Genomic DNA, 27090 nt, shown 5'->3' on the forward strand with positions numbered 1-27090 from the left:
TTGAATACGAGGTCGCACGCGCAATTCGTTGTGATTATTCCCCTGTTTCTCACGATTTGATTGGTCCGCGCAGCGCATCACCATTTTCTCTCCTCCTCCTTGGGTGGGTGGATCTTGGGTTGTGTTGTTGTGTAGGATCCACGGCGCCTATCATACTCCGAACGTTTTTCCTAGATTCGGCTATTTCGTACATACAAAACCAAAAGATGGAGAGAAATGGTCAAGATTTCATGGTAAGTTAAATTCTGATGATACTGAATTATTGATAATCACATGCATCATATTTATAGTTCATGTTTTGGTTGAGCTTATTACTCTGCTTTTTTGTACAATTAAATTATGATAATCCCTTTTTTTGGTTGAGCTTATTATCTACTTTTTTTGTTGATTTATCACTTTCCTTATAGATTGTATAATTATGGTCTTCCTTTCAACAGAACTTGCGTCAAGGTATACAGCTGCTAAGAGCACACAAGAAATAGCTCCACTTGAACCAACTGGTTTTGATATATATGATGGAAGGTGACTTCATCCATCTTTCATGCTTTGCTTGACCACCACATGTACTGCTAGAATCACCCTTGACTTCGTCCGACTTCTTTGATCGTCCGACACCAAGCATCTCGCCGTCGACCGTCAAGTTGCATCCAACACCTGCACACCATAAGACAAGCAAACATATATCTCCAAACCATCTCCAACTAATCCAACTCAAGAATCTTTAGTTATCAAAACAACCTGAAGAAATAGTGAACACCGGATGTTCCAGTGTGTAGAACGGATCAACCGGTGTGTGTAACCTCCTATGCTGTCTATGCCCTCTTCATCGTAACATCCGGTGTAACTTCCGAAGTACTCATCGAAACTTTCGGTGTCAACACTAGAACTTTCGATGTTCAGTACAACACATAACCCTTCGAAAAATTCTTCTTTGCAAGTAATGATCCAACGTCATCACCGGAACTTCTGGAGTATTCACTAGAACTTACGGTATCAACACCAGAACTTCCGATGTTCAATACAGTATAGAACCCTTCAAAAAAAATTCTCTGCAAGAAATAGTCTGGCGTGCACAAAACCCCAGCACCAGACCTTTCGGTGAGGACCGGAACTTACAGTGTGCACATCGAAACTTCCAGTGTGTACAATTTTCTTGAAATTAGAGATAAAACTTCCAACACAATTTTCTCTCCAACTTTTAATTAGACAAGATCACAACTGCAATACATATACACTCTTATGCAAACCCAAAAATCATCAAACCAAAACAACAATTTTATCAATCACTCATCACAAATAAACTAAGGCATATTTTAACTTGGTTTCTCAATCTCCCCTTGATGAGTGCATTGACAACCCTCAAAGTACAAAAAATTTGGTTTGAAGAAGGCACAAGAAGCTCATCCAAGTGACAAAAAAACTCGAGAAATAGCAAAAACATACCTCTTATCCAAGCGAAGTATCGCGCGACTAGGTACGACAAATAATATGAACAAGGGTTCCCGATCTTCCGAAAGGTTCTGGTAACGCTCGATTTGGTGAAAACGAGACACAAGTCGATCCGGCTTCCGAACAACACGATCCGAAACCCCGCAATCGCAGCACCACGTCTCCTCTGGTTATCAACCGGCGTTGCACGGTTGACCTCGCCAAGAAGGCTAAAATCCTTGCCTGCGAATCGAAGAACACAAGCAAGAACAAGGAAGAATGCAACCAAATTGCAGATGAATGATTAATCTCACGAGTTGGGGTCTCACAAACCGATGAAACGGCGAAACTGTTCTTGACAGAATAATCTAAGCAAAACCCAACCCTAATTAGGGCGGCGGCTACTGTATATAAAGGATTAGGGTCGGCCAAGGACCCCTAGACGCGTCCCTAATGGACTCCAACACGATACATGGCCCAACGGACCAAAAACGGTGACGCAGCACCGGGACAGATTCTGGATGCTGACTTGTTTCGACGTTTCCCGTTGACTCAGAAGGAATTTGGACCTCAAACCAACGCCATTGGTTTCCTTATGAAATTATCTTTCCAACCATATGTGAATCGTCGAAAACGGAGTCCGGATGCGTCCTGGGCGTCCGTTTTATTGCTCGCTGGTCCTGGAGGCCGAGGCTGATTCGGACTCGAGTTGGACTGGACCTCCTGCTGTTGTTGGACGTCCTAGCTGCTCCTCCACGCCTCCAAGCCTTCCTCTATGTGTTTCCTTGTCCTCTCCATGATTTCTAAACAACACATAATCATTAGGTAGTAATCTATTCTCAAAATTATATAAAGAGTTGCTTAGGAACGAGCTCACCTCTAAATTTAATTGTCGTGCGCGAGCTCTTGTGATTGGACCTTGAAAGTTCAATGGAGGATCATTGTATGTATCCGAGGGAGTGATGTCCTCATCATCCTCCCCCTCTTGAATTGGAGTCGTCCTCGACTCAAGCTCATCATCGGCTCCCAAGTAAGGTTTCAAATCTGCAATGTTAAAAGAAGGACTAACCCCGAACTCGGGTGGCAACTCAAGTTTATATGCATTATCATTTATTTTCTCAATTATCTTATAAGGACCAGCAGCTCTTGGCATTAATTTAGACTTACGCAGCTCTGGAAACCTATCTTTTCTTAAATGTAACCACACTAAATCACCTGGTTCAAGTTTGACTTCTTTCCTACCTTCACTACCAGCAATTCTATACTTTTCATTCATCTTTTTGATATTTATTTTAGTTGTTTCATGCAACTTACGAATAAAATCAGCACGTGCACTAGCATCACTATGTGTTCTTTCAGTGGTAGGTAAAGGCAAAAGATCAATAGGAGCGCGAGGGGTAAAACCATACACTACCTGAAAAGAACTTACCTTGGTGGTAGAATGTGTTGCCCGATTATAAGCAAACTCCACGTGGGGCAAACATTCTTCCCACATCTTCAAATTTTTCTTCAAAATAGCTCTCAACATGGTACCCAAAGTGCGGTTCACTACCTCCATTTGGCCATCAGTTTGTGGGTGGCAAGTAGTAGAAAACAATAGTTTTGTACCCAACTTATTCCATAGAGTGCGCCAAAAGTGACTCAAAAATTTAGCGTCGCGATCTGAAACAATAGTAGAAGGCATACCATGCAAGCGAACAATCTCTTTGAAAAAGAGGTCAGCAATATAAACGGCATCATCACTTTTATGACAAGGTATAAAATGTGCCATCTTAGAAAAACGATCCACAACAACAAAAATGCTATCCCTCCCCCTCTTAGTCCTAGGCAATCCCAAAACAAAGTCCATCGAAATATCTGCCCAAGGAATAGAAGGAACAGGAAGAGGCATATACAAACCATGTGGATTCAAGCGAGACTTAGCCTTTTGACATGTGGTACAGCGTGCCACGAACCGCTCAACATCTCTCCTCATCTTTGGTCAAAAGAAATATGTGGCCAACATATCCTCCGTCTTCTTAGCACCAAAATGTCTCATCAATCCTCCTCCATGTGCTTCCTGCAACAACAAAAGACGAACGGAACCAACTGGAATGCATAGACGGTTAGCTCTAAACACAAATCCATCATTGATCACAAACTTGTTCCATGTACGTCCCTCTTTACAGTTCAGCAATACATCTTTAAAATCAGGATCAAGCACATATTGTTCTTTTATTGAGTCAAGTCCAAAAATTCTATAATCAAGTTGGGACAACAAAGCATATCGTCTAGACAAAGCATCAGCAATTATATTATCCTTCCCTTTCTTGTGTTTGATAACATAAGGAAAAGATTCAATAAATTCAACCCACTTAGCATGTCTACGATTCAGATTATTTTGAGAACGAAGATACTTAAGCGATTCATGATCTGAATGTATAACAAATTCTTTAGGCCACAAATAATGACGCCACATCTCTAAAGAACGTACAAGTGCATACAATTCCTTATCATACGTAGAGTAATTAAGAACAGGGCCATGCAATTTTTCGCTAAAGTATGCAACGGGCTTACCTTCTTGCATCAAAACACCTCCAATGCCAACTCCACTAGCATCACATTCTAGCTCAAAGGTCTTACCAAAATTTGGAAGTTGCAGCAATGGCGCGTGCGTAAGCTTGTCCTTCAAAGTGTCAAAGGACTCCTCTTGTGCCTTACCCCAATGGAACACCACACCTTTCTTTGTCAACTCGTGTAAGGGGGCAGCAATGGCGCTGAAATCCTTCACGAAACGACGATAAAAACCTGCAAGTCCAAGAAAACTTCTCACCTGTTTGATGTTTTGGGGCACCGGCCAACTCTTTATGGCTTCAATTTTCATCTCATCCACCTCAATTCCCTGTGGAGTAATAACATAGCCAAGAAAAGAGACTCGATCCGTGCAAAAGATGCACTTCTCAAGGTTACCAAATAAACGTGCATCACGTAAAGCATTAAAAACAGCACGTAAGTGATCCATATGTTCATCCAAAGACTTGCTATAAATCAATATATCATCAAAGTAAACCACCACAAATCGTCCAATAAAAGCTCTTAAAACCTCATTCATCAAACGCATGAAAGTGCTAGGTGCATTAGTTAAACCAAAAGGCATTACTAACCACTCATATAATTCGAATTTAGTTTTGAAAGCTGTTTTCCATTCATCTCCAAGTTTCATTCTAATTTGGTGGTAACCACTACGCAAGTCGATCTTTGTAAAAATTACAGAGCCACACAACTCATCAAGCATATCATCAAGTCTAGGAATAGGATGGCGATATCGAATAGTAATGTTATTAATGGCTCTACAATCAACACACATACGCCAAGTACCATCTTTCTTAGGAACCAAAATCACAGGAACAGCACAAGGACTAAGGCTCTCACGTACATACCCGCGGTCCAAAAGCTCTTGGACTTGCTGCTGAATTTCCTTAGTCTCCTCGGGATTGGTTCGATACGCAGCACGATTTGGCAATGTTGCTCCCGGGATCAAATCGATTTGATGCTCTATCCCTCTCATAGGTGGCAGTCCCGGGGGTATCTCAGCTGGAAAAACATCCTCATACTCCTGCAAAAGGTTAGTGGCAGCAGGAGGTATCGAACTAATAACATCATCAAGCGAATACAAAACTCGTTTGCAAACCAAGGTGTAGCAAATATCATTATTAGAAATTTCAGCAAGGTCACTTTTTAGTGCAAGCATAACACCACCCTTCAATTTTATGCCCTCTACCTTAGAACTAGGTGCAGACTTATCCTTTTTAGGTGGGTAAAGAGAATTAGCAACTTGCTGATTTTCAGATTTAGTATCACGCAAATTAGCAGCTCGTTCTTTATCAGCTTGTACAATTTCAGCAGGGGTCATAGGAACCAAAGTAATTTTCTTTCCTTTATGCATAAAAGTATATGTATTACTTCTACCATGGTGTATAGCATCATTATCAAATTCCCAAGGTCGACCCAATAAAAGTGAGCAAGCTTCCATAGGTACCACATCACAGTCAACATAATCAGCATAGGAACCAATGGAAAAAGAAACTCTGCAAGTTTGTGTTACCTTAGCTTTTCCAGCATCATTAAACCACTGAAGATTATATGGATGGGGGTGTTGGCGTGTGGTCAAGCCAAGCCTCTTGACCAAATCTGAACTCACCAAATTATTACAACTACCTCCATCGATGATGACACGTGCTCGCCGATTTTGGATGACGAAGAAAATCTGGAACAAGTTATGGCGTTGCAGCTTCTCTGGTTGTTGTACCTTTGTGCTGAGCGCCCGCTGCACAATGATGCTCCTATAGGTCGCTGTGTCATCACTGCCCAAGATTTCGTTGCTCTCCTCAACAACTGGTTCTTCTTCTTCTTCAATGTCAGAGGCGCTGATGTACCCATCTTCCGTTGCAATGTATGCCCGCTGACTTGGGCAATCCTTCTGCACATGACCGAATCCATGGCAGCGACGGCATTGAATGCCAGAGGTGCATCCCGTTGATGCAACAGAGGAAGCACTCTTGGAAGGTCCCTGCAAAACAGAATTTTTACCTGAGCCCGAAGGTCGTGTAGTGACAGGATTTGGTGCCGTAGCTGCTTGTTGCTTGCTCGCTGGTGAGGGAGCCCTGTAAGTGGATGGTTTGGACAGCCCAAATGATGGTCCTGTGCGCGGCGTGTATGTGGTGCTGGCCTTGTACTTGCCCTGCTGCTCACGCCCCTGCAACTCCTTCTCTGCAAGCATAGCAAACTGAAACAACTGGTTGACATTGTTAAATTCTTTATAATCAATAATATCCTGGATTTCACGTCTCAAACCCGAATAAAATCGACAAATAGAATCTTCGTTTCCCTCTACTATGCCACAACGCATCAAGCCCTTTTGAAGCTCACCATAATAATCCTGCACAGATTTATCTCCCTGTTCTAAGCGCATCAATTTCTTACGCAAGTCTCTATGATAAGATGGGGGAACAAATCTATCACGCATAGCAACCTTAAGCTCTTCCCAAGTACGAGGTGTGGCACCATCTGCAGCTAAACCAGTCCACCAAATAATAGCAAAATCTTTAAACTCACTAGTGGCTTGTCTAACTCTATGTTGTTCAGGTACTTGATGGGCACTAAATTTTTGCTCTACTGTCATCTCCCAATCAAGATATCCCTCAGCATCATAATGTCCCGAAAAAGAAGGTATAGTAAATTTAACCTTAGCATAAGGATCTTCAGGAGCTCGATTATACATACCTCGATGGTGGTGGTGATGTGGAACGCCACCCATACCTGTGGTGTTAGTGCGAAGACGACGCCGTAATCTGTTTTGCAATGTCGCCGCTGGATCAACATTAACATCGTCATCATACAACTCATCACCGGTGTTGCTTCCATTCACATCTTCGTTGTGCACAGGACGGTTTTCCAAAGCATTTACCCTGTCGGTGAGCTCGGATAACCGTTTATCCACCCGCTCAACCGCGTTTGCGAGTTTCATCTCAATTATCGCTTCAGTTACAGCCTTGATGACTGTCTCCCTCATCTCCTTCTGAGCATTGTCTACAACAGCTTGTAGCTGCTCTTGGCTGACACACTCCTTGAAGTCCTTTGGCGTTTTATCTCCTTCAACTGACATTGTGGAAACAAACACAACAACAAACAGTGAAGGTAATCCCTAATAATCGTACTACAAAGATGGAGTGGTGCCTCTCAATCAAGATCAGCAAAGGTAGACACCTTACCAAGCTCTTACCAGGGTTCTTACCAGCAAAGCAAAGGATACCTGGAAGGCGTGCGAGCGATTGCAGGGATGCAAACCAGTGCTGTTCAGAAGAATCTGTGGGGCTTGGAAGGCACACAAAGAGAACAAATATGTATATGTGGAACACAAATCAGAAACAGATAGTAATGCTGAATTATAGTCCCAAGTACTTATTCTCGTTGCTGGCCTAAAGTGTTGCAAGTACCAAGTATGTGTGTGAAACAAGGTGGAGAAACAAGTATGATGGATAGCAAGAGCAACAGAAACAAAGAACTAAACAGCACACGCTAACACAGCTCACTTTGCCCTTCTCTATGTGCTCCTCTAGATATTGTTCCTCTTTTGCCCCTCTCTTTTTTCTATTTTTTTGGGCTGTCGTTATTTTTTTGGGAAAATTCGACTTTTTCTTTTTATTTTTTTGATATTTTTTTTATACTTAGGAGCACACAAGAGGGAACCACAGAAAATTTGAGCTTAAACAAGTGAAAGACGTGGCCTGTAGAATTTTCTGAAGTTCAGCCGTAAAATGAGAAAAATATTTGGAAATTGAAAACTCAAACTTCGGAGGCGAATTTGGGAATTCTGATTTCGCCGAACCCGGCGAACCTGGGGACGAACGGATCCGAAACGCTGTTTCGATGCGAAAAACTCTATGACTTTTCTGAAAACGGAGTTCGTATGCGAAAGTTATGCCCGATTTGAGAAACGACTCCGAATTAGAGGACACAACGGGAAGAAAGTGGGGAAAATATGCGACGGAGGCTAGGGTTTGATGGAAACGGTGGGGGAAAACACACGAACTGGACTCTAACACGACCTAACCAGCAACAAGACCTTGACCAGGACACAAACTCAACACGACGAACTCTGAAACTGAAATATGCAAAAGCTAAAGGCGCGGAAGGGTTGTAGGACAGGAAAAAAAAACGATATGGCAGTGGACTATGGAACGAAGGCGAAAACACTCGAAACTAAGGGTAGATATGAACCTGACGGTATACCTGAAGCTCTGAATACCACTTAATATGAACAAGGGTTTCCGATCTTCCGAAAGGTTCTGGTAACGCTCGATTTGGTGGAAACGAGACACAAGTCGATCCGGCTTCCGAACAACACGATCCGAAACCCCGCAATCGCAGCACCACGTCTCCTCTGGTTATCAACCGGCGTTGCACGGTTGACCTCGCCAAGAAGGCTAAAATCCTTGCCTGCGAATCGAAGAACACAAGCAAGAACAAGGAAGAATGCAACCAAATTGCAGATGAATGATTAATCTCACGAGTTGGGGTCTCACAAACCGATGAAACGGCGAAACTGTTCTTGACAGAATAATCTAAGCAAAACCTAACCCTAATTAGGGCGGCGGCTACTGTATATAAAGGATTAGGGTCGGCCAAGGACCCCTAGACGCGTCCCTAATGGACTCCAACACGATACATGGCCCAACGGACCAAAAACGGTGACGCAGCACCGGGACAGATTCTGGACGCTGACTTGTTTTGACGTTTTCCGTTGACTCAGAAGGAATTTGGACCTCAAACCAACGCCATTGGTTTCCTTATGAAATTATCTTTCCAACCATATGTGAATCGTCGAAAACGGAGTCCGGATGCGTCCTGGGCGTCCGTTTTATTGCTCGCTGGTCCTGGAGGCCGAGGCTGATTCGGACTCGAGTTGGACTGGACCTCCTGCTGTTGTTGGACGTCCTAGCTGCTCCTCCACGCCTCCAAGCCTTCCTCTATGTGTTTCCTTGTCCTCTCCATGATTCCTAAACAACACATAATCATTAGGTAGTAATCTATTCTCAAAATTATATAAAGAGTTGCTTAGGAACGAGCTCACCTCTAAATTTAATTGTCGTGCGCGAGCTCTTGTGATTGGACCTTGAAAGTTCAATGGAGGATCATTGTATGTATCCGAGGGAGTGATGTCCTCATCAACAAATACCTCGAGGCGTCGAGAAAACCGTATTGGATTATATTTTAGCATAAGAAACTTGATTTCTCAATATTATTCAAACTTTCACAAATTATTAAGTTTTCACATGATCAAGTCAAGTAGTGCATTTGCGACACAAGGAACACATGTTACCCCAAGGTTCCATCATGAGCTAAACATTTGACAAAGATAAAAAATATAGTGCAATGTTCCACAATCCACTATCTTGAACCAAGAAGCTTAGAATAAGATATTCATCAAACTAGCCTTAATACAAGCATTGACTAAGTCAAAGTAATTACAGACATGGTGATCAAGAATGTAGTATTTTATAATCTACATGATTAATAAAATTGTCAAATTTTATCTTTAGAAAAACTAGCTTGCTTGAAATATTTCATGTCAAAACATCAAGATAGCCTAAGATTAAAAGCTGGCTCCGCACAACTACTCAACATAGTCCAAAATCAAGTCTAGCAACAGAAAATATTAAAGACATATAAGTCAAAGCACAACTACTATGATTATCTTACAAGATGAAATGCAACAAAAGTAAGATAGAGTATATACAACTACAACTTCTCCTCACACAATGCCATAGGGATGTCACACTCCAAGCTCTCCCAACAAATAGGTAAATCTTGTTGCATCTAGAGGCTTCATGAAAATGTCGGCAAGATGGTGTTCGGTATCAATGTATCTCAAGTCAATGTCTCCATTCTTATTATGGCATCGCAATAATTGGAATCTCACATCTATATGTATGGTTTTGAAGTATTGGATTGGGTTATTGGATAAGCGTATGGCACTGGTGTTGTCACACAGAAGTGACACATTCTTCAAATCTAACCCAAAATCTCTCAAGGTAGCAACCATCTATAAAATTTGAGAACAACAACTAGCGGTAGCAAAATATTTAGCTTCAGCAGTTGATTGTGCAACACTAGACTATTTGCGAGAACACCAACAGACAAGAGAGGTACCCAAGAAATGGCAAGTACCTAAGGTACTCTTCCTGTCAATTCTGCAACCAGCAAAATTCGCATCCGAAAAACCACAAAGCAAGAGTGAAGAAGATGCAGAAAACTAAAGACCATACTCAAGGGTATATTTGAGATACCTCAATATGTGTTTCACTACTTGACGGTGAGACGTCTTTGGTGATGCTTGGAAGCGGGCACACAAGCAGACGGTGAAGTGGATGTCAGGTATTGTCGCCGTTAGGTACAGGAGGGAGCCAATCATGCTCCTGTACTCGCGCTGGTCTACCACCTTGCCATCTTCATCCGGATCAAGCACGGTCGAGGTAGCCATCGGTGTTGCCAGTGGCTTCATATCGCTCATATCGAACTTCTTAAGAAAATCCTTGGTGTACTTCGTCTAGTGGATGAATGTACCTTGTTTGCATTGTTTGATTTACAACCTAAGGAAGAAGTTGAGCTCGCCCATCACCGGCATCTCAAATTCCCTGCTCATAGTATCTGCAAACTTGGTCACAAGTGCATAAGAAGAGCCACAAAAAATGATATAATCTGCGTATATCTGAACAAATAGGAAATCATTGTCATGCCTAAAGGTAAATAAAGTTTTATCCATCGACCTCATCACATACACATGTTCTACCAAAAAAGACATAAGCTTATTATACCAAGCCCTAGGCGCCTGCTTAAGACCATGCAAAGCTTTCTGAAACTTGTATACTTTATGTGGGTATTTAAGGTGCCCAAAACCTGAGGGTTGCTTACCATAGACCTCTTCTTCTATGAAACTATTTAGGAATACACTCTTGATATCCATTTGGTACTTGAAACATTGGGATGCCGCAAATGCTATCCTAATGGCTTCTAATCTTGCTACTGGAGCAAATGTCTCTCCAAAGTCTATCCCCTCTATTTGAGTGAAACCTTGAGCCACAAGTCTAGCCTTGTTTCTCATTATATATCCATCATCCCCCTATTTGTTTTTTAAAACCCATTTTGTGCCTACAGTGTGAAAATTTAGGGTGGATCTACAAGGACCCAAACTTAGTTTCTCTCAAAGTTTTCCAGTTCTTCATTCATGGCATTGACCCAATTTGAATCAGAAAGAGCATGTCCAACATCATTAGGCTCAAAAGAAGCAACAAATGCAGAATCTATGAAATGAGCATATTTAGACATCGTTACCCTCTCACCAAGGTCGTCAATCATCAGCTGTGAGGGATATCTCCGTCGAATGTGTCTAGGAGCCTCGAGTTGTGAGACGATCTCCCCCTCAATTGATGCGGGTATAGACTCGAAAGCAGCTAATGTGGAAATAGAGGCTACAGGACACTCTACCGGTGTAGAAGCATGAGCCAGCTCGGGAGCAAATGTGATGGAAGGAAGTAGTGGATCATCCTCATCACCACCGACGGTCGGAAGGTTGCCATATATGAAGATGATTTCGCAAATCTCTTTGTCACCTGCACACTCAAAAGTAGAACTAGCACATTATCAAAAATCGCATCACAGGTTTCCATGATGGTGTTAGTATCAATATTATAAACCCTATAAAAATGACCATGAAGGGAATATCCCAAGAAAATTTCATCGAAAGAGCACGAATCAAACTTGTCAAGATTGCCATGCTTTAAGATGAAGCATCGATAGCCAAAACTCTCAAATGTGAAACCTTCTGTTTCCTCCCAAAGCGTGACTCTTAAGAAGTCAAATTCGAAATCGAGCGTAAGAAAATCCGATTGGAGATATAGGAAGTTGTTCTAATAGCCTCTGCCCAAAACTTTCTAGAAGTCATATGCTCATCGAGCATCATCCTAGCCATCTCCACCAAAGTGAGATTCTTCTTCTCAACAATGTCATTCTGTTGAGGAACGCGTGGGGTAGAAAATTGATGCTCAAGGTCATGTTCAAGACAGAAAGCATCAAAGAGATAGTTCTTGAACTCGGTACCATTATCACTGCGAATTGCTTTCAATGCACCTCGGAGTTCCTTAAACAATCTCCAAGCCAAGCTCTGAAAGTGTGAGAACACTTCATCCTTCCTCACAAGAAAGAAGACCTAAGAGTAGCGAGAGAAATCATCAATAATGATAAGTACATATCACTTCCCACTCGCCGAAGGAACCTGAGAAGGACCAACAGTGTCCATATGGAGAAGTTCTTTCGGTCATTCAGTCATCACCAGATTAACTGGTGGGTGAGACGCGACAACCATCTTGCCATGCCGATAAGGAGCACAAATAAGGTTCTTCTCAAATATGAGCTTGGTCAATCCTCGGATCAAGCCTAGGGCACTCAAATGAGAAAGAAAATCAAAACTCATGTGCCCTAGTCTCCTATACCACATCCAAAGCTCAAAAAAGGGTTGAGCAATTAAGCATCGAGAAGAACCAACAGACTCAAAAAAATTAGCTCTAAAAACTCTTCCAACTCTGAAAATCCAACAAATCAAAGCGCCCAAAGAATCAAGAACTTGAGAAGTATCGTGTTTGAAACGCACTTTCAAGTTCTCATCCAACAATTGAGATACAGAAAATAAATTATATTCAAATGCTCCACTAAAGCTACATCTTTAAGAGTGAAACTCTCATTCACCTTTACCGTACATTTGGCTTTCACCCTTTCTTTCTGATCATCCCTAAAAATGATGTACTCTTGTCTCTTCGTCGGGTTGAGGCTGGAAAACCATGATGAATCTCTAGTCATATGGCACGAACAACCGGAGTCGATGAGTCACTTGTTCTCCAGGCCTCTGCCTGCCACCTACATATGAGAAGAATAATAGGTGGATGACTCAGTTATGAGGTTAGACAAAAACCTCTTGGGAATCCAGTACTAGGTCATCTGCCTTGAAGCAATAGAAGCAAGTGTATGCAAATCAATACTAGTGCACTGAGGGTAAGTGCCATGATAGGGAAAATGTGGTCCGCCAAAATGTTGCAACTCAAAGCCTCTTACATGTGAACCAAAACCATATGAATTATGGTAAGATTCACGCTGGGCATCACCTCTAGGAGGAAGCTGAGGAGCACTCGAGACTCGTGAGTAAGAATGAGGAAAAGGCTCATGTACATCAAAAAGAGGCAGTACATGTCCTAAGTAATCCACTTCCACTCATGCCACTCATCCCTCCTAAGGCGAAAGCAAAACCCAACAATGTGATCTTCTCTCTGGCAGTAGGTGTAATGGTAGTGCCTCTCAGGAACTTGACTGCCGATCACTCTAGACTCTCTCACAGGGGCTCTCATCTTGGGTAGCGGAGCTCTCTTGTGTTGTGGTATGGCCTTCTTTTTTGTAGATTGTGGAGTGGGTTTCATGATGGGTTGTGGTGTGGCATTTATTTTGAACTTCTCAGCTTCTAGGGTAGTAGGTGAGGTAAAAATAGTCTTACCAACTTTATTATATGCCACCCTCTCAAAACTCAATCCCAAGGCTAAGCCCACCTTATTGACATTTTTTTCTCTTGTCTTCTGAGCACTTATCCACAAGAGAAAGGAGGTACTCATCCTCAGTCATGAGTTTTTTAACCTGCCCTCTAACCCAACTAAATTTGTCCTTCAGGACGATATATGTGGAATAGTTTGGCTGCACATTCTTAGAAATCTCAGCACTCTCCAATCTAAATTTTAGCTCCTTTATGTGCTTGGCTTTCACATCAACATACTTTGAGAGTTAGGGGCAATTCTTACAAGCGTCTAAGTGAGTAGGTCTAGACTCCTCCTAAAAGAGATTCTTCTCAGTAGTCTCAAGCTGGCTAAGGACTTGAGTATGCAAAGTCTAAAGCTCAGCAAGTTCACTCATGACCACAAGGTAACCATCACACTCCTCATCATTGGCCCTAGACTTAAGCAATTCAAGCTCAGAAGATGAACACTCTAGACTAGACTTGAGTTTCTTAACCTCACGAACCACTTTCTTTAGCAATCTATCATGGCTAACAAGCACATCATTCAAGGTATCAACCTGAATAGAAAGTTGGTCGTAGAAGGGTGATACCTCAAAAGAATCAAGCTTGGGATCGCTGTCGTTGTCGTTCGCCATGAAGCAAAGGCTGGTGAAGTCCTTAGCCTTCTTCTTGTTATTTTTGGGCTGCTCCTCCTCCTCGCTTGATGAAGTGTTGATGTCGCTGAGCGTCACCATAAATGCCCCTAAAGTTGTTCTGGCCGCCTTCTTGGCTATCTTATCGTAGTTTTTGAAGAAGGGCTTCTTGGACTTCTTGTGCTTGTCATGGCCGTAGTTGCGGTCTTCCCTCTTCTTGAGCTTGGGGCAGTCTGCCTTGAAGTGGGTGGTGTCACCACACTCAAAGCAGGCTCTAGAATCACTCCTTCTCTGGTCTTGGCGGTTATTGTAGAAGCGAGTGAACTTCTTCACAATCAGTGCAAGATCTTCATCATCAAGCATATCCACCTGCTCCTCTATAATAGAGACCAAAGAAGACAAAGTAAATCTATTTGGTGAAGTGTTTGCACAAGAAAAGCTAACTCCAGCCTGATTGCCACCACTAGGTCCGAAAACCAACGCTATATTCTGAGACATGGGGTTTCAGAGACCTATCCGAGCTGCCTTGACTATCTCGGTGGACTTAAGCTTGCTGAAGAGTTCATCACAAGTCAATGTATCATAATTGGATGACTCTTCAATGCTTGAGATATTAACTTGGGTTTCGGAAACCTATCGAACTGCCTTGGCTATCTCGGTAGACTTGAGCTTACTAAAGAGTTCATCACAAATCAATATGTCATAACTAGATGACTCTTCAACTTGAGATCTTAACTTTCCATGTGCTATGGTTAAGAACATAGAGAAGTTTGATCACTCTCTTATTGTCAGAATAGGGCAAAATACCAGTGGATCTAAGGTTGCTAATAATTCCATCAAATCTAGCAAACATAGCATCCAAGGATTCACCAAACCCTTGCACAAATATTTGATATTTTTTGTTGTATACGCTATGATGCCTAGCCTTCATTTGGTTGGTACCCTCATGAAAGACACTAAGGGTAGTCTAAATCTCACGGGCTGTACGTATGTGCTGAACCCTGTCAAACTCATTCTGACTTAGACTTGTGAACAAAATGTTTCTAGCCTTGATGTTGACATCATACTGTTCAATTTGAACTTGAGTCGTGCAAGCAGCAGGGATCTCATAGTTGGAATCAACTATTTCCCTTATTGCACTTTCTTAACTTAGAAGATAAGTCTCTATGCGCACCTTCCAGTACGAAAAATCACAGCCATCAAACAGCGGAATCTTCTCACTTCTCTCCATTATTGCCTACGGATCACAAAGCTGGTTAAGGTCGACAGGTGATGAAACCGGCTTTGATACTAATTTTAGGACCAATAATGACGACTAGAGGGGATGAATAGGCGCCTTACCAGTTTCTTTCGAAACATATGGCTTTTTCCTTCAAAAACTAATAGCGGAAGCAAAACCGAAGGGAATCAAGTTGCTAAGGAAATCTTCAGAAAAACGCATGGCTCTTGTGGATGTATATGAACCCTATGTTCTATTGAGACTCATCCCACGAGTCATTGCCACAAAAGATTGCAACTTTGAGGAAGATGACCTTCGAACCAAAAAGGAAAACTACCGTATAAAAAAACTCTTTAAGTTGAGGATATGGAGGTAAGGGAATTCAACACCTACTTGTATGCATTTGTATGTGAATTTTATGCCTCTAGCAATAAGGAGAAGTAAGGTGTTGAAAAGTCAGCCCTAAAACCAAAACGAAAATCTCATCCAACAAGGAAAAACTTGCAACAAAGCAACAGATTCAATAGAAGGAAACTAGATGGAGATGAATATAAGCATCGGAGGAAACATGCACTTCATTTCTTTAAGAGGCCAGTCCTATTTTAGACAGATTACAAAGTATTTTCCTCACAAAAAGCTCTCACCTATTACAAAGACTAAGCTCTCATATCTCCGTCTCAAAAAACTCAACCACACAACTCTCTAATAGCAGGCTCAACCTCTCCCAACAGTCCCACCCCTCTATTTATAGGCGTTGGAAGCTTTCTTGGATGCCAAGTTTTCTTGTTTTCAAAATATTCCTCACTTACAATAGTCTCCTACCTACCACCAGGGTGTTTTTATCTATTTTCCACTCTGTCTATCAAACGGCCAAGACGCCTTCACGACTTAGCTTCACCTCGACGCAAGCTTCGCGATGATGCCACATGGACCCTGTCTTGCGATCTTGACAGCCAACAAGTCTCTTCCGCTTCCGATCCCTCGGGTCACCTTGTCACTTGCACCTGTATCCCTTTCGCTTGACTTCTTCAACACGTTGACTTCATCCATCTTCCATGCTTTGCTTGACCTCCATGTGTACTACTAGGATCACACTTGATTTCGCCCGGTCTCCTTGATCGTTCGCCACAAAACATCCCTCTTAGCCCCGATCCTGTCATCAACCGTCAAGTTACATCCATCACCTGCACACTATAAGGCAAGCAAACATATATCTCAAAAATATCTCTAATTAATCCAACTCAAGAATCTTTAGTTGTCAAAACAACCCACAGGAATCATAAATACCGGATGTTTCGGTGCAGACCAAAACATCCGGTGTGTGTAACCTCCTTTACTGTTTGTGCTCTTCATCGGAACATCCATTGTAACTTACAGAGTACTCATCGGAACTTCCAGTGTCAACATCGAAACTTTCGATGTTCAGTACAGCACAGAACCCTCCGAAAATTTCTTCTCTGCAAGAAATGACCCACCATCATTATCGGAACTTCCAAAGTACTCACCGGAACTTCCGGTATCAACACCAGAACTTCTGATATTCAATACAGCACAAAACCCTTCAAAAAAATATTCTCTACAAGAAATGGTCCGGTGTGCACAAAATCTATTACTGGACCTTCCGGTATGTACAATTTTTCTAAAATCAGAGATAAAACTTTCAATACAATTTTCTCTCCAAATTTAGTTAGACAAGATCACAATCACAATACACTGACACTCTTATGCAAAATAAAAAATTATCAAACTAAAATAACAACTTTATGAATCACTCATCACGAATAAACCAATACATATTTTAATTTTGTTTTTTAAATTGTTAAGCCTCAGCCCATCTGAGGGCAGAGCTAGATCAATTCCGAAGGCAAATTTATTAGGAAGCTTTAGCATGCTTAGCGGTTCAAGCCTGCCATGACTCCATGAAACTCGTAATATCAGGAAACTTTTTTTTTCACTATACTATAGTAATAGTAGCATATGATACTGTTGTAACGTACGGGCACAATACTAATATTGCTAATATTTTTAGGTATGTGATGTGTCTACTACAGTGGATATGACCAAATTGTCAAAATTTGAACATATGTGCCACTTTTTACATCATCTCATTTTGTCCACCGACATCTAGCTTGCCAAGCGATGCTTTTTTCAGATTATCCTAGTGATGCTACTAGGTCACCATGTTGCCCACTAGTACGTTAATTTTTATGCCACCAATTTTTTTTCCAACGGGCTTTTAGGCCCAGAATTGATGCCAAAAGTTTGACTGGTTTTTGGGCCATTTGTCGGGGTACAAACAAATTCGTATAAATAGGCCCACTACGCATCATGGCATTGGGTTACTGCCGGTCCAGATTCACGTCTCGAAATTAGCCTAGTATGAGAATGTTTGGCCCATGAAACAACTTATCACGGTCGTTTATTTGCATTGAGAATGGTATTACATAGATAGATAAAAAAAATCATATATGATGAGAGAATCATCGGTGTATACAAATCAGGTGCTTGCATGAGTAGATGTAGAGTTGCATTTCCCCTGCAATTGCTCACTAGCAGCAGGATATGACGCATTCGCTGATGCAATACCATTGGCGGCGCGTCGTTCTTTCTCGCCCCAAAACGCCTCCATGCCGATGAGAACGCAAACTACGTAGAACGCATCTGCTCCTTGTTCCTTTCGACACCACCCTTTTCCGACGCATTTTATGCTGAGTGTCTCACTGCAAATCATGTCATACGAAGCTTTTCCTTTTTTTCCCTTTTTTTTTGAAGATATCTTTTTCCCAACACTTCTTTTTTTTTGTTGTAGATATCTCTCATGTGCTGCAGACGCTGAGCTGATCATCAGAAGGTGAGCACGCACCGATCTAGCAACTGGAAGAGAAAAGGTGTGGCCTTTTCTGAACTGCTTCTTCACGAGACATCCTTGAGCACCTTTACTCTTTCTAGCTTATCTCTCGAGTCAACAACAGCAGCTAGCGTTCTCAGCTCGCTTCTGAAGGGTGCCAGAGGAGAGGAGGAGGAAGAAGCATCTCCTTATTGCAGCTGCGCGCGCGCCCTTTTTCGCTTCCTTGCCATTTGTATCCTCGTAAGCATCTAGGCTTGCCTTTGCATGGGCATGAGCACTCGGGATCTTGTTTAGCTTGGTGTGAAGTAGAGATACTTTGCTTTGGATCGAGTCGTGAGTATCCGAGTGTAGTGCTGGTGCGTGTTTAGCTTGGTGGGAAGAAGAGATACTTTGCTTTGGATCGAGTCGTGAGTATCCGGTCAGTGTAGTGCTGGTGCGGCGAGCAATGCTCGCGGTGGCGGCGCGACCGTCCTCCGGCGTGTCGCTGTGTCGTGTTGATACTGGCGACAGCATGCCGTTTGCGTCGTGCGATTCTTGATACCGGCGCCCCATATGCTTTCTTGCTTCCGGCTGCCGCGGCCGGCAGGCGGGGACACGGGCCAGGCCGCGGCGTCCCCCCGGCGGCCGTCGCTACCGTTCGCGACGAGCCTGTTCGCGGCGTCCCCGTCGACGTCGGGGAGGGGGAAGAGCCCGTGGCCGTCGGAGGCGGACGACATGGAGAAGAAGCGGTGGGACAGCATGGAGTCGTGGTCGATGCTGTTGGACACGGTCATGGGCCCGGCCGGCGAGGGCTCCCGGGACAGCGGGCGGCGGGAGGAATGGATGGCCGACCTCTCGCAGCTCTTCATCGGCAACAAGTTCGCCTCCGGCGCCAACAGCCGCATCTACCGCGGCATCTACAAGCAGCGCGCCGTCGCCGTCAAGATGGTCCGCATCCCCGAGCGCGACGAGGCCCGCCGCGCCGTCCTCGAGGACCAGTTCAACTCCGAGGTCGCCTTCCTCTCCCGCCTCTACCACCCCAACGTTGTGCAGGTCACCCCATTGCTCTATCTCGATCATCCTACTCCTACTGTGTAGTTCCCCTGCATTTTCCGCGCACAGAGCCCGTCCTAGAAAGATGCAGAGGGTTCCGTACACAAATCTATACGCCATGAGCCTTGTCGTGACAGAAAAACTGTTTGCGCGCATGCAGTTCATCGCGGCGTGCAAGAAGCCGCCGGTGTACTGCATCATCACGGAGTACATGTCCCAGGGGACGCTGCGGATGTACCTGAACAAGAAGGACCCGTACTCGCTGTCGCCGGAGACGATCCTGAAGCTGGCGCTGGACATCTCGCGGGGCATGGAGTACCTGCACGCGCAGGGCGTGATCCACCGCGACCTCAAGTCCCAGAATCTGCTGCTCAACGACGAGATGCGCGTCAAGGTGGCCGACTTCGGCACGTCCTGCCTCGAGACCCGGTGCCAGGCCACCAAGGGCAACAAGGGCACCTACCGGTGGATGGCGCCGGAGATGACCAAGGAGAAGCCCTACACCCGCAAGGTCGACGTCTACAGCTTCGGCATCGTGCTCTGGGAGCTCACCACCTGCCTCCTCCCCTTCCAGGGCATGACGCCCGTCCAGGCTGCCTACGCCGCCTCCGAGAAGGTTACTCTGCTCTTGCATTGCTTCATTCTCACTGAATCTCCGTCTGAAATCTGAATATATCGAATGATCAGTGTGTAGTAGCTAGTGCAATTCTGACTAGTGTTTGAATTCATTCAGAACCTGCGCCCGCCGCTGTCGAGCTCGTGCCCGCCGGTTCTGAACAATCTGATCAAGAGGTGCTGGTCGGCGAACCCGGCGAGGCGGCCGGAGTTCAGCTACATCGTGTCGGTGCTGGAGAAGTACGACCACTGCGTCAAGGAGGGGACGCCGGTGATGGCGCACCAGGAGCTCAGGCTCTGGCGCTCCTTCGCCAAGATCTTCAGGATGGGGTGCATCACCAACAACTTGTCCATACCGGTGCATGCGTGATCCTTCCAGTATCACACGTACAAATATATGCTAAATTGCTGCTGATCTTCAGGATAGGATGCATCACACATTCACACTGTAACTGTGCCTACACCCGGCTGCTGCTGCTATTTGTCTCTGCTTAATTTGTCTGAGAGACTAGGAAGTATATATCTATCTCAAATGACATAAAGAACGTACGGAACCAAGTGTAACTGAAATGCGTACATTTTATCTTCTTGATAATTTAAACCGAGAGAATTGATGCATCGAAACGGAGCAATGCATCGAATCGTTCTCGACGAATCCTATACACGGCAATTGATTAGCAACATTTTGACCAACCGGATCACAATATATTTCATGTCACTAGCCACAGTGGGGATGCATCACAGGAGCTCCTTGTAGCATACGTCCAGTGTCTTCTTGGCGAAGAACTGATTCACCTTCTCGGTCGGATGGAAGGAGTCCCAGAAGAAATACTTGTTGGCATCCTCGCACGTCAGGGGGCTCGCGTCGTTGCACAGGTAGGACATCTCCAACTTCCCCGTCGCGCAGCATCCCTCTTCTACGTTCTCCAGCCCTGTCAGGTGCACACGACAATTGATCAATGTTTGAAACGCGGGGGCTTTTCCTGATTCCTACTGAAATCGAACTGTTCCCGTGAAATTCCTGCAAAACTCCGGTGAAATTCCTGTGTTCCAAACATTGGCTAAAGTAAACTACTAGTTTCTAAGTGAAATTAGTGGAAGCTGAGCCTAACAAAAATTTATAATTTTTAACTCTCATAATAATTCTGTGTGAATGATTCACTAAAAAAAAACTAGATGTTTGGAGCTGTAAAAATCAACTTCTTCCTATTCACTCATTTCACAGAATCATTTTTTTTTTATAAAATTTACTTATAAAACCACTTTTAAGAAAAAATCATTTTTCTCGAAAACTTTAGATCAGGAGGATCTCTAGTAAACAGGCCCCTTTATAAATGATCGAATCCAACTCACCCAAGGTGGAAGGATCGTTGATGAGGTCGAGCATGTTTTGGTACACGTTGATGTACGCGACCTTGAGCCCCGGCCGCGACGCGCAGAGCCGGTGGAGCATGTCGAGCACCTTGACGTTGTACTCCCTGGCCACCTGGTTGTACTCCTCGACGCAGCCGCCGCGGAGCGTGTTGAGCGTGCGCTCCAGCGGCAGGCAACCGATGGGGCTGAGCCCCGCGAAGGTGACCCGGCGCGCGCCGAGCCGGTGGATCTCGGCGAGGAACCACTCCGCCTGCGCGACGAGGAAGTCCTCGAACTCGCCCACCGTGAACTGCGCGAACCGGCCGGTGACGAACAGGAAGTAGTTCTCGAGGAAGTCGTTGGTGCCGATGCTCACTATGTAGAGCGCGTCGGAGACGATGCGCCTCGCCTCGCTGCTGCCGACGTGCCGCCGGAGACGCCGCTGGTACTCCTTGAAGTACTCCACCTCCTCCCACAGCGGGATCACTGACTTCGCGCATGCAGGGAAAGAAAAGAAAAGAAATTGCATTCGTCAGATCAGATTAAGGACTCGTGGAGATAATTAGCATGCAGTCATGAATCATGGTCGATGCGATGTGAACTTTCATCGCGAATCAACACGGTCTAGCTAGAATCTTGATCTGGGCATAGTGGCCAGATCTGCAGATGGGTAGATGCAGAGCTTGAATGCCTCCCACGACGCTCGCTCAGAGCTCGTATGTACGTCCATCCATTGAATTCGCGTGTCAGTTCTTGCGGCCGAGGAGGGATGTTTGTGTTGTCCCGAAATAGTTGGGAGCGATGAACGAAATTACTATGTGCTCAATAATTCTACAGGAACCACCATTACATCCCCTAGCAAACAGTGCTAGCTGTCGCTGATTGATAGCTGTTAACGTAGCTAACTTGTACAAACGTAACTTGTACATCAAGGTGTGAAAGGTAACTTGTACGTATCAAGGTATAGTTGGTAACAAACTATCAGTATCAAGGTATAGTTGGAAACAAACTATCTATCTATCTATTACAGTATATTTTTATTTAAGGTGAAAAATAAGTCACCACGTTCGCTCTTAAGGTCACAAAATTACTATGTTAATCGGAAAAAAGAGAAAGATCGGACCACTCATTGTAATGAATATCTAACCGTCTAGATTAAATCAAATAGCTCATATTTAATATGAGTAATAAATACATAAATTAAGAAACCAAAGAGTCCATATCAAATATGATTAATAAATAACTAAATTTAAAACTAAAAATTATAGAAAAATATTCTATACGGTTTGGAAACAAAATATCTAAATGAAGAATCCAAATAAAATAAAATAAATCATAATTAAAATTACTGTTAGAATAGAAAAAAATAAAGATCCATATCAAATATAGTCTTATAAAAAGAATAAAATTATTATAAAATCAAATACTTAAATAAATAGTCCATGTAAAATACAATGAATCAATAGCTAAAATTCATAATGAAAAATAATGAAAAAATTTCAAAATTCTTAATAAGATAATAAATTAAGAAGTACCGTGTAGCTCATAGTTGTCACATCAAGCAGGCAGCAGGCAAATCACTGCATGCAGGTAAGACAAACCTATTTTAATTTTGGTTGGATTGCTTACACGTGATGCACAATTTTGACACTTGATCAAAATGTATACAATTCGAATCAATACATGTATATGATTCGAGTACAAGTTTGGAGCATAAATAATTTTTTTCACTAACATAATTTTTATTTCTTTTTATAATTTTATATATTTTGTAACTAAATGACACTAACCTTATAAAAAGACTAATTTTTAATAAAAAATATTGTGATAAAATATTACAGCAAGGCTAGCCACTCTATTAGTGTGTGTCACCTTGCTAGTTATATTATTTGAAGTGAAAAAAGAGCCACCATGTTCGCTCTTAAGACTATAGAATTATCACATTAATAAAAAAAAAAGAAAAAAAAAACTATATCACTCATTATTATGAATATCTAACGATTTGGACTAAACCAAATAGCCTATATCAAATATAATTAATTATTATATAATATTAGAATTAAAAATTATTAAAAATTAGTAGATCGATTTCGTACTATTTGGAAAGCAAAATATCTAAATAAAGAGTCCAAATATTATAAAATAAATCAAATTATTATAAAAATTAAGTACTTAAATAAAAAGTCTATAAAATATAATTAATCAAATATCTATTAGCGTGGGTAAGCTTACTCGTTGTAATCAAGTTGTAATACCTGTGATAAAAGAAGAGATAAGATACGGCAGCCCTGATCCATAAAGGTCTGGCCACAGCAGCGTTTTTGGTTGTGACGTTCCAAATCTATTCTTTTGTTATCTTCAGCAGGTATTTAAAAATTTATTTTCTATAATATTATTACAGTATTCTCTAACACTATTATAATATCTCTATTTTTTCTATCTGTGACAGTTATTCTATTTTCTATCTTTTATTATTTTTTTTTCTCTCAAATCCACTAACATACTCTATAAATAATAAAGAGTTGAGAGAGAACCGACAAAATTACCGTTCCTATCACCCGTATTACTGTTGCAGCTGAAAAAAAGTCCTGCTTTCCGGACGCACGGAAGCCTCCCGCATTACTGTGCGTCTACTGTAGGTTAGAGTTGGCCTTACCTTTTCTCAATAGCAGCCACGAACTGTTCGCAGCTCTTTCCAGCAGCTAGCGGCTAGCATACCATGAGTCACTAGCCTCTTCAGCACGTCATCAGAAGTAAAGGACAGGAGCAGAAGTTCAGAAATTCATTTCAGTGAAAAACAAAGCAATTTTGCAGAATAAATATTTTTAGTACGGATGTACTGAACTACTGATACGATAAGTTTGGGCAGTAGGTGCCTATGTATACAACAGCACAACACTGAATGACTGAAGACGAGATAGACGAAGAGGCACAAAATACAATGAAGAATGTTCTAGTGATTTGCTGGTCGCTACAGGTTGGCTGACCAACCGTGCCACTGAATCTTGAAAACGCTGGAGTTCGTTATGGATTGCAGCTTCAAAGCACTGCCCGCAACTATTCCAGGCACTAAATGCAACAATTTCAATGCTTCTGCTGTTGGTTGCCGGAAGAGGAAGAAAGCGGTTGTCGTACAAATTAAAGAAGAGGATGCTTAACATATTAGCAAATGTGTAGATGAGAGTAACATGGACCATCATGTCAGTGATTGATTAATTCTCTATACCTAATCTAATCGTCGCCATGTAATCAAGGTTTGAACTTTGAACTGCATGTTTTGAGAAGAAAAGAGACTGCTTATATGCAGAGTCTTCTTTCCAACAACAAGGCTGAGGAAAAAAAAAATGCAGTGTGAGTATGGCCCAGGGCTTCAAACACTGCTGTAGCATCAACCATCCATCCCGGAGCTGCAAGACCACTGCAGGCTTTCCCCTGCCATTTCTTCCTCGCCCTCCCAAACAAGATAACGAAAGGAAAGTTCAACTACTCAACTGCCGTTTGAAGCCCTGCATGGCTCACGGAATCTTCTCCCGGCAACTTTTCCTGCCATTTTGACGTGCCACAAAAGAAGAAAGCGGCATCACGGCTGCTAAGAAACTTGCTATGTTCAGATGTGCTGCCAAACGCACATCTCCCCTCTTGCAGTCGTGCAGAGCGCCGCAAGGATCACACAATCGGTAATCGCTTGACCGAAATGGCAAAATTGTTCTCTTTTTTGTAATTAAAGGTCAGTATGAACAATCATCTGTATGGGGGTGTTGCTGCGTACCAAGACGCCGGCGGTGGCGTTGTCGAGGCCGGTACCGGCGGAGGCGAAGCAGACGCCGCGGGCGAAGTCCTGGATGCCGTAGGCAGGGTCGAGGTAGGCGGGTACCAGCGGCGGCAGGCCGAGCGCTTCGGAGATGAAGTCCGGCGGCAGCCGCCCGTTGCAGAATCGCCCCGTGGCTTGGCCACCGGCCATGTCGCGCCCGTACGGCGGGAAGTTGCTCTTCAGTGTCGTGCCGATCGCGTTGTTGTTGCCCGTGTCCACCGTCGAGTCCCCGAACACGATCACCGCCGGCACATTCGGCGACTCCGTCGGCGAGGTGCCGCCGCTGCAGCAGCAGCAGCAGCACAGGGCGAGCAGGAACGCCGCCTGCAACACGCTGGCCCGGCGACGGGTGGGCGGCGACGCCATTGCGGAGGTGGAGAGCTCGAGGGTGTGTCTGTACGGCTGGCACGGTGCGCGGGTGTGCTCTGCAGCTGCGGGCATCGTCTGGTAGTGGCCATTAAATCGAGGCCACAGGGCGGCGGTTGGGTCCCCGGCAGACGAGCTCGTACGTAGAGGCTGGTGTTAACAGACGGAGGGGCCTTTCAAAGTTGCATCAACCAACGCATATCTGTCATTTGTTAGAGAAGGTAGAATAGCTAGTTTCGTCCCTGAACTTTGCTCAATTTCGTCCACCAACTATCAAACGGGTCATTCTAGTGCTCCAACTTTCCCTTTGGGCTCAAAATGGTCCTAGATCTAGTGTGCAGTATCACATGATATATCTGTCTGTTTCAGCTTATAGATCATAGATTGTGATCATAATCTGTAAGCTGAAATAAATAAACAGATTATGTAATCCAATTTCAATAATCTAGCCTCTAAATTATAACAATTTAGTAATTTGTCTTTCATCAGCTTATGCAGATTATGTAATCTAGTTTTTATCATCTAACTTTTTACAATTTATAAACTATATTTTACAATCTGCATTCGAAACAAATAGATACTTAATCAATCGGAATTGGGATGGCCAGGAAATGACTACCCCTCTTTTAGCAGGCACATGTCCAGCCCAAACCGAATGCATCTGTTTCGACCTACCTATCTCGCTTGCCCCTTTCCCCTCCGCAACGGTCTATTTTTGTTGTGTTTTATTGTTGTAATCGCTGGTGGAGTGTGGCTGGTGTTGTAGATGTTTGGTTGATGCCAACCGAAAATCTAAATGTCAAAGTAATTTTGGTGGCAAAGAATTGTCTTTCTACTTCAAATATCTTGTTTTTCTATCATGATATGTGAGCATAAAATATAGATACACAAGTGGCAGGAATTGTGGATGTTCAAATCACTACGTGAAAATATAGACAAAATAGATACGAAATTAGTGACGGATTGTAATATGACCTGTCACTTATGTCAGGTCATAAATGACTAGTCACAACTTGATCCGTTACTCATAAGTGGTGTAAGGTGACCCATCAACTATGACAAGTATACTTTGACCCGTCACTTATAACTGGCCTAAGGTGACCCGCCACTTATGACAAGTAATAAGTAACGGATCACCTTGGGCACTCATAAGTAACAGGTTAAGTTGTGACCCGTCACTTATAACCTGACATCAGTGACGGGTCACAACATGACCCGTCACTGATGATAATAGTCATAGATACTTAGTTCACTAATATTTTTATTTATTTTTATTTTTTCTTATTTTTATCATCTAAGAAGCATTAGAATAGGAAATATATATAATTTCTGCTCAAGTTTGATGTAAGAGGTGACGGTTATGGACACAAACGCGCGTTCCAAAAATGATGCAGAAATTTCAGAGGGCGAGAACTCAATCTTCCAAGCCGTCTTGGGCCTAAAAAAAATCACCGAACCCAATAATGTTGAAACGGATGTAAATTTGTCTGTAGATGTCCGTAGAGTAAAAAAAAAATTCAAAATCCGAGTTCATATGCAAAAGTTATGCCGTTTTACCAGATGCACTTCGAGGCACCTATCAAATTGCGATTGTTTGTATGAGATATTCACAAATTCATAAAATATCAATACAATTTTATAGGTAAATTCTAACCAGTCACCTATCAAATTTTATATGTAAATATTAATACA

At 43.0% G+C, this 27090-nt stretch overlaps 2 protein-coding genes across 2 annotated transcripts; one reads left to right on the forward strand and one right to left on the reverse strand.

Annotated features, from left to right (window-relative positions):
• The first annotated feature begins 18334 nt into the window (after nt 1-18334).
• On the forward strand, nt 18335-20469 carry LOC133927077 (serine/threonine/tyrosine-protein kinase HT1-like). Its single transcript, XM_062373348.1, has 3 exons — nt 18335-19253; nt 19414-19869; nt 19987-20469. The coding sequence occupies exons 1-3, from the start codon at nt 18774-18776 to the stop codon at nt 20236-20238; spliced, it is 1188 nt and encodes a 395-aa protein (XP_062229332.1). The 5' UTR covers nt 18335-18773; the 3' UTR covers nt 20239-20469.
• Nucleotides 20399-25542, reverse strand: LOC133927078 (GDSL esterase/lipase At4g26790-like). The gene is made up of 3 exons (XM_062373349.1): nt 24991-25542; nt 21222-21711; nt 20399-20800 (listed from the first exon to the last, which is right to left on the reverse strand). The coding sequence occupies exons 1-3, from the start codon at nt 25471-25473 to the stop codon at nt 20607-20609; spliced, it is 1167 nt and encodes a 388-aa protein (XP_062229333.1). The 5' UTR covers nt 25474-25542; the 3' UTR covers nt 20399-20606.
• Between the last annotated feature and the right edge of the window lie 1548 nt (nt 25543-27090).

Source organism: Phragmites australis, chromosome 8 (assembly GCF_958298935.1).
Source record: "Phragmites australis chromosome 8, lpPhrAust1.1, whole genome shotgun sequence".
In the NCBI taxonomy this organism is placed as follows: domain Eukaryota; kingdom Viridiplantae; phylum Streptophyta; class Magnoliopsida; order Poales; family Poaceae; genus Phragmites; species Phragmites australis.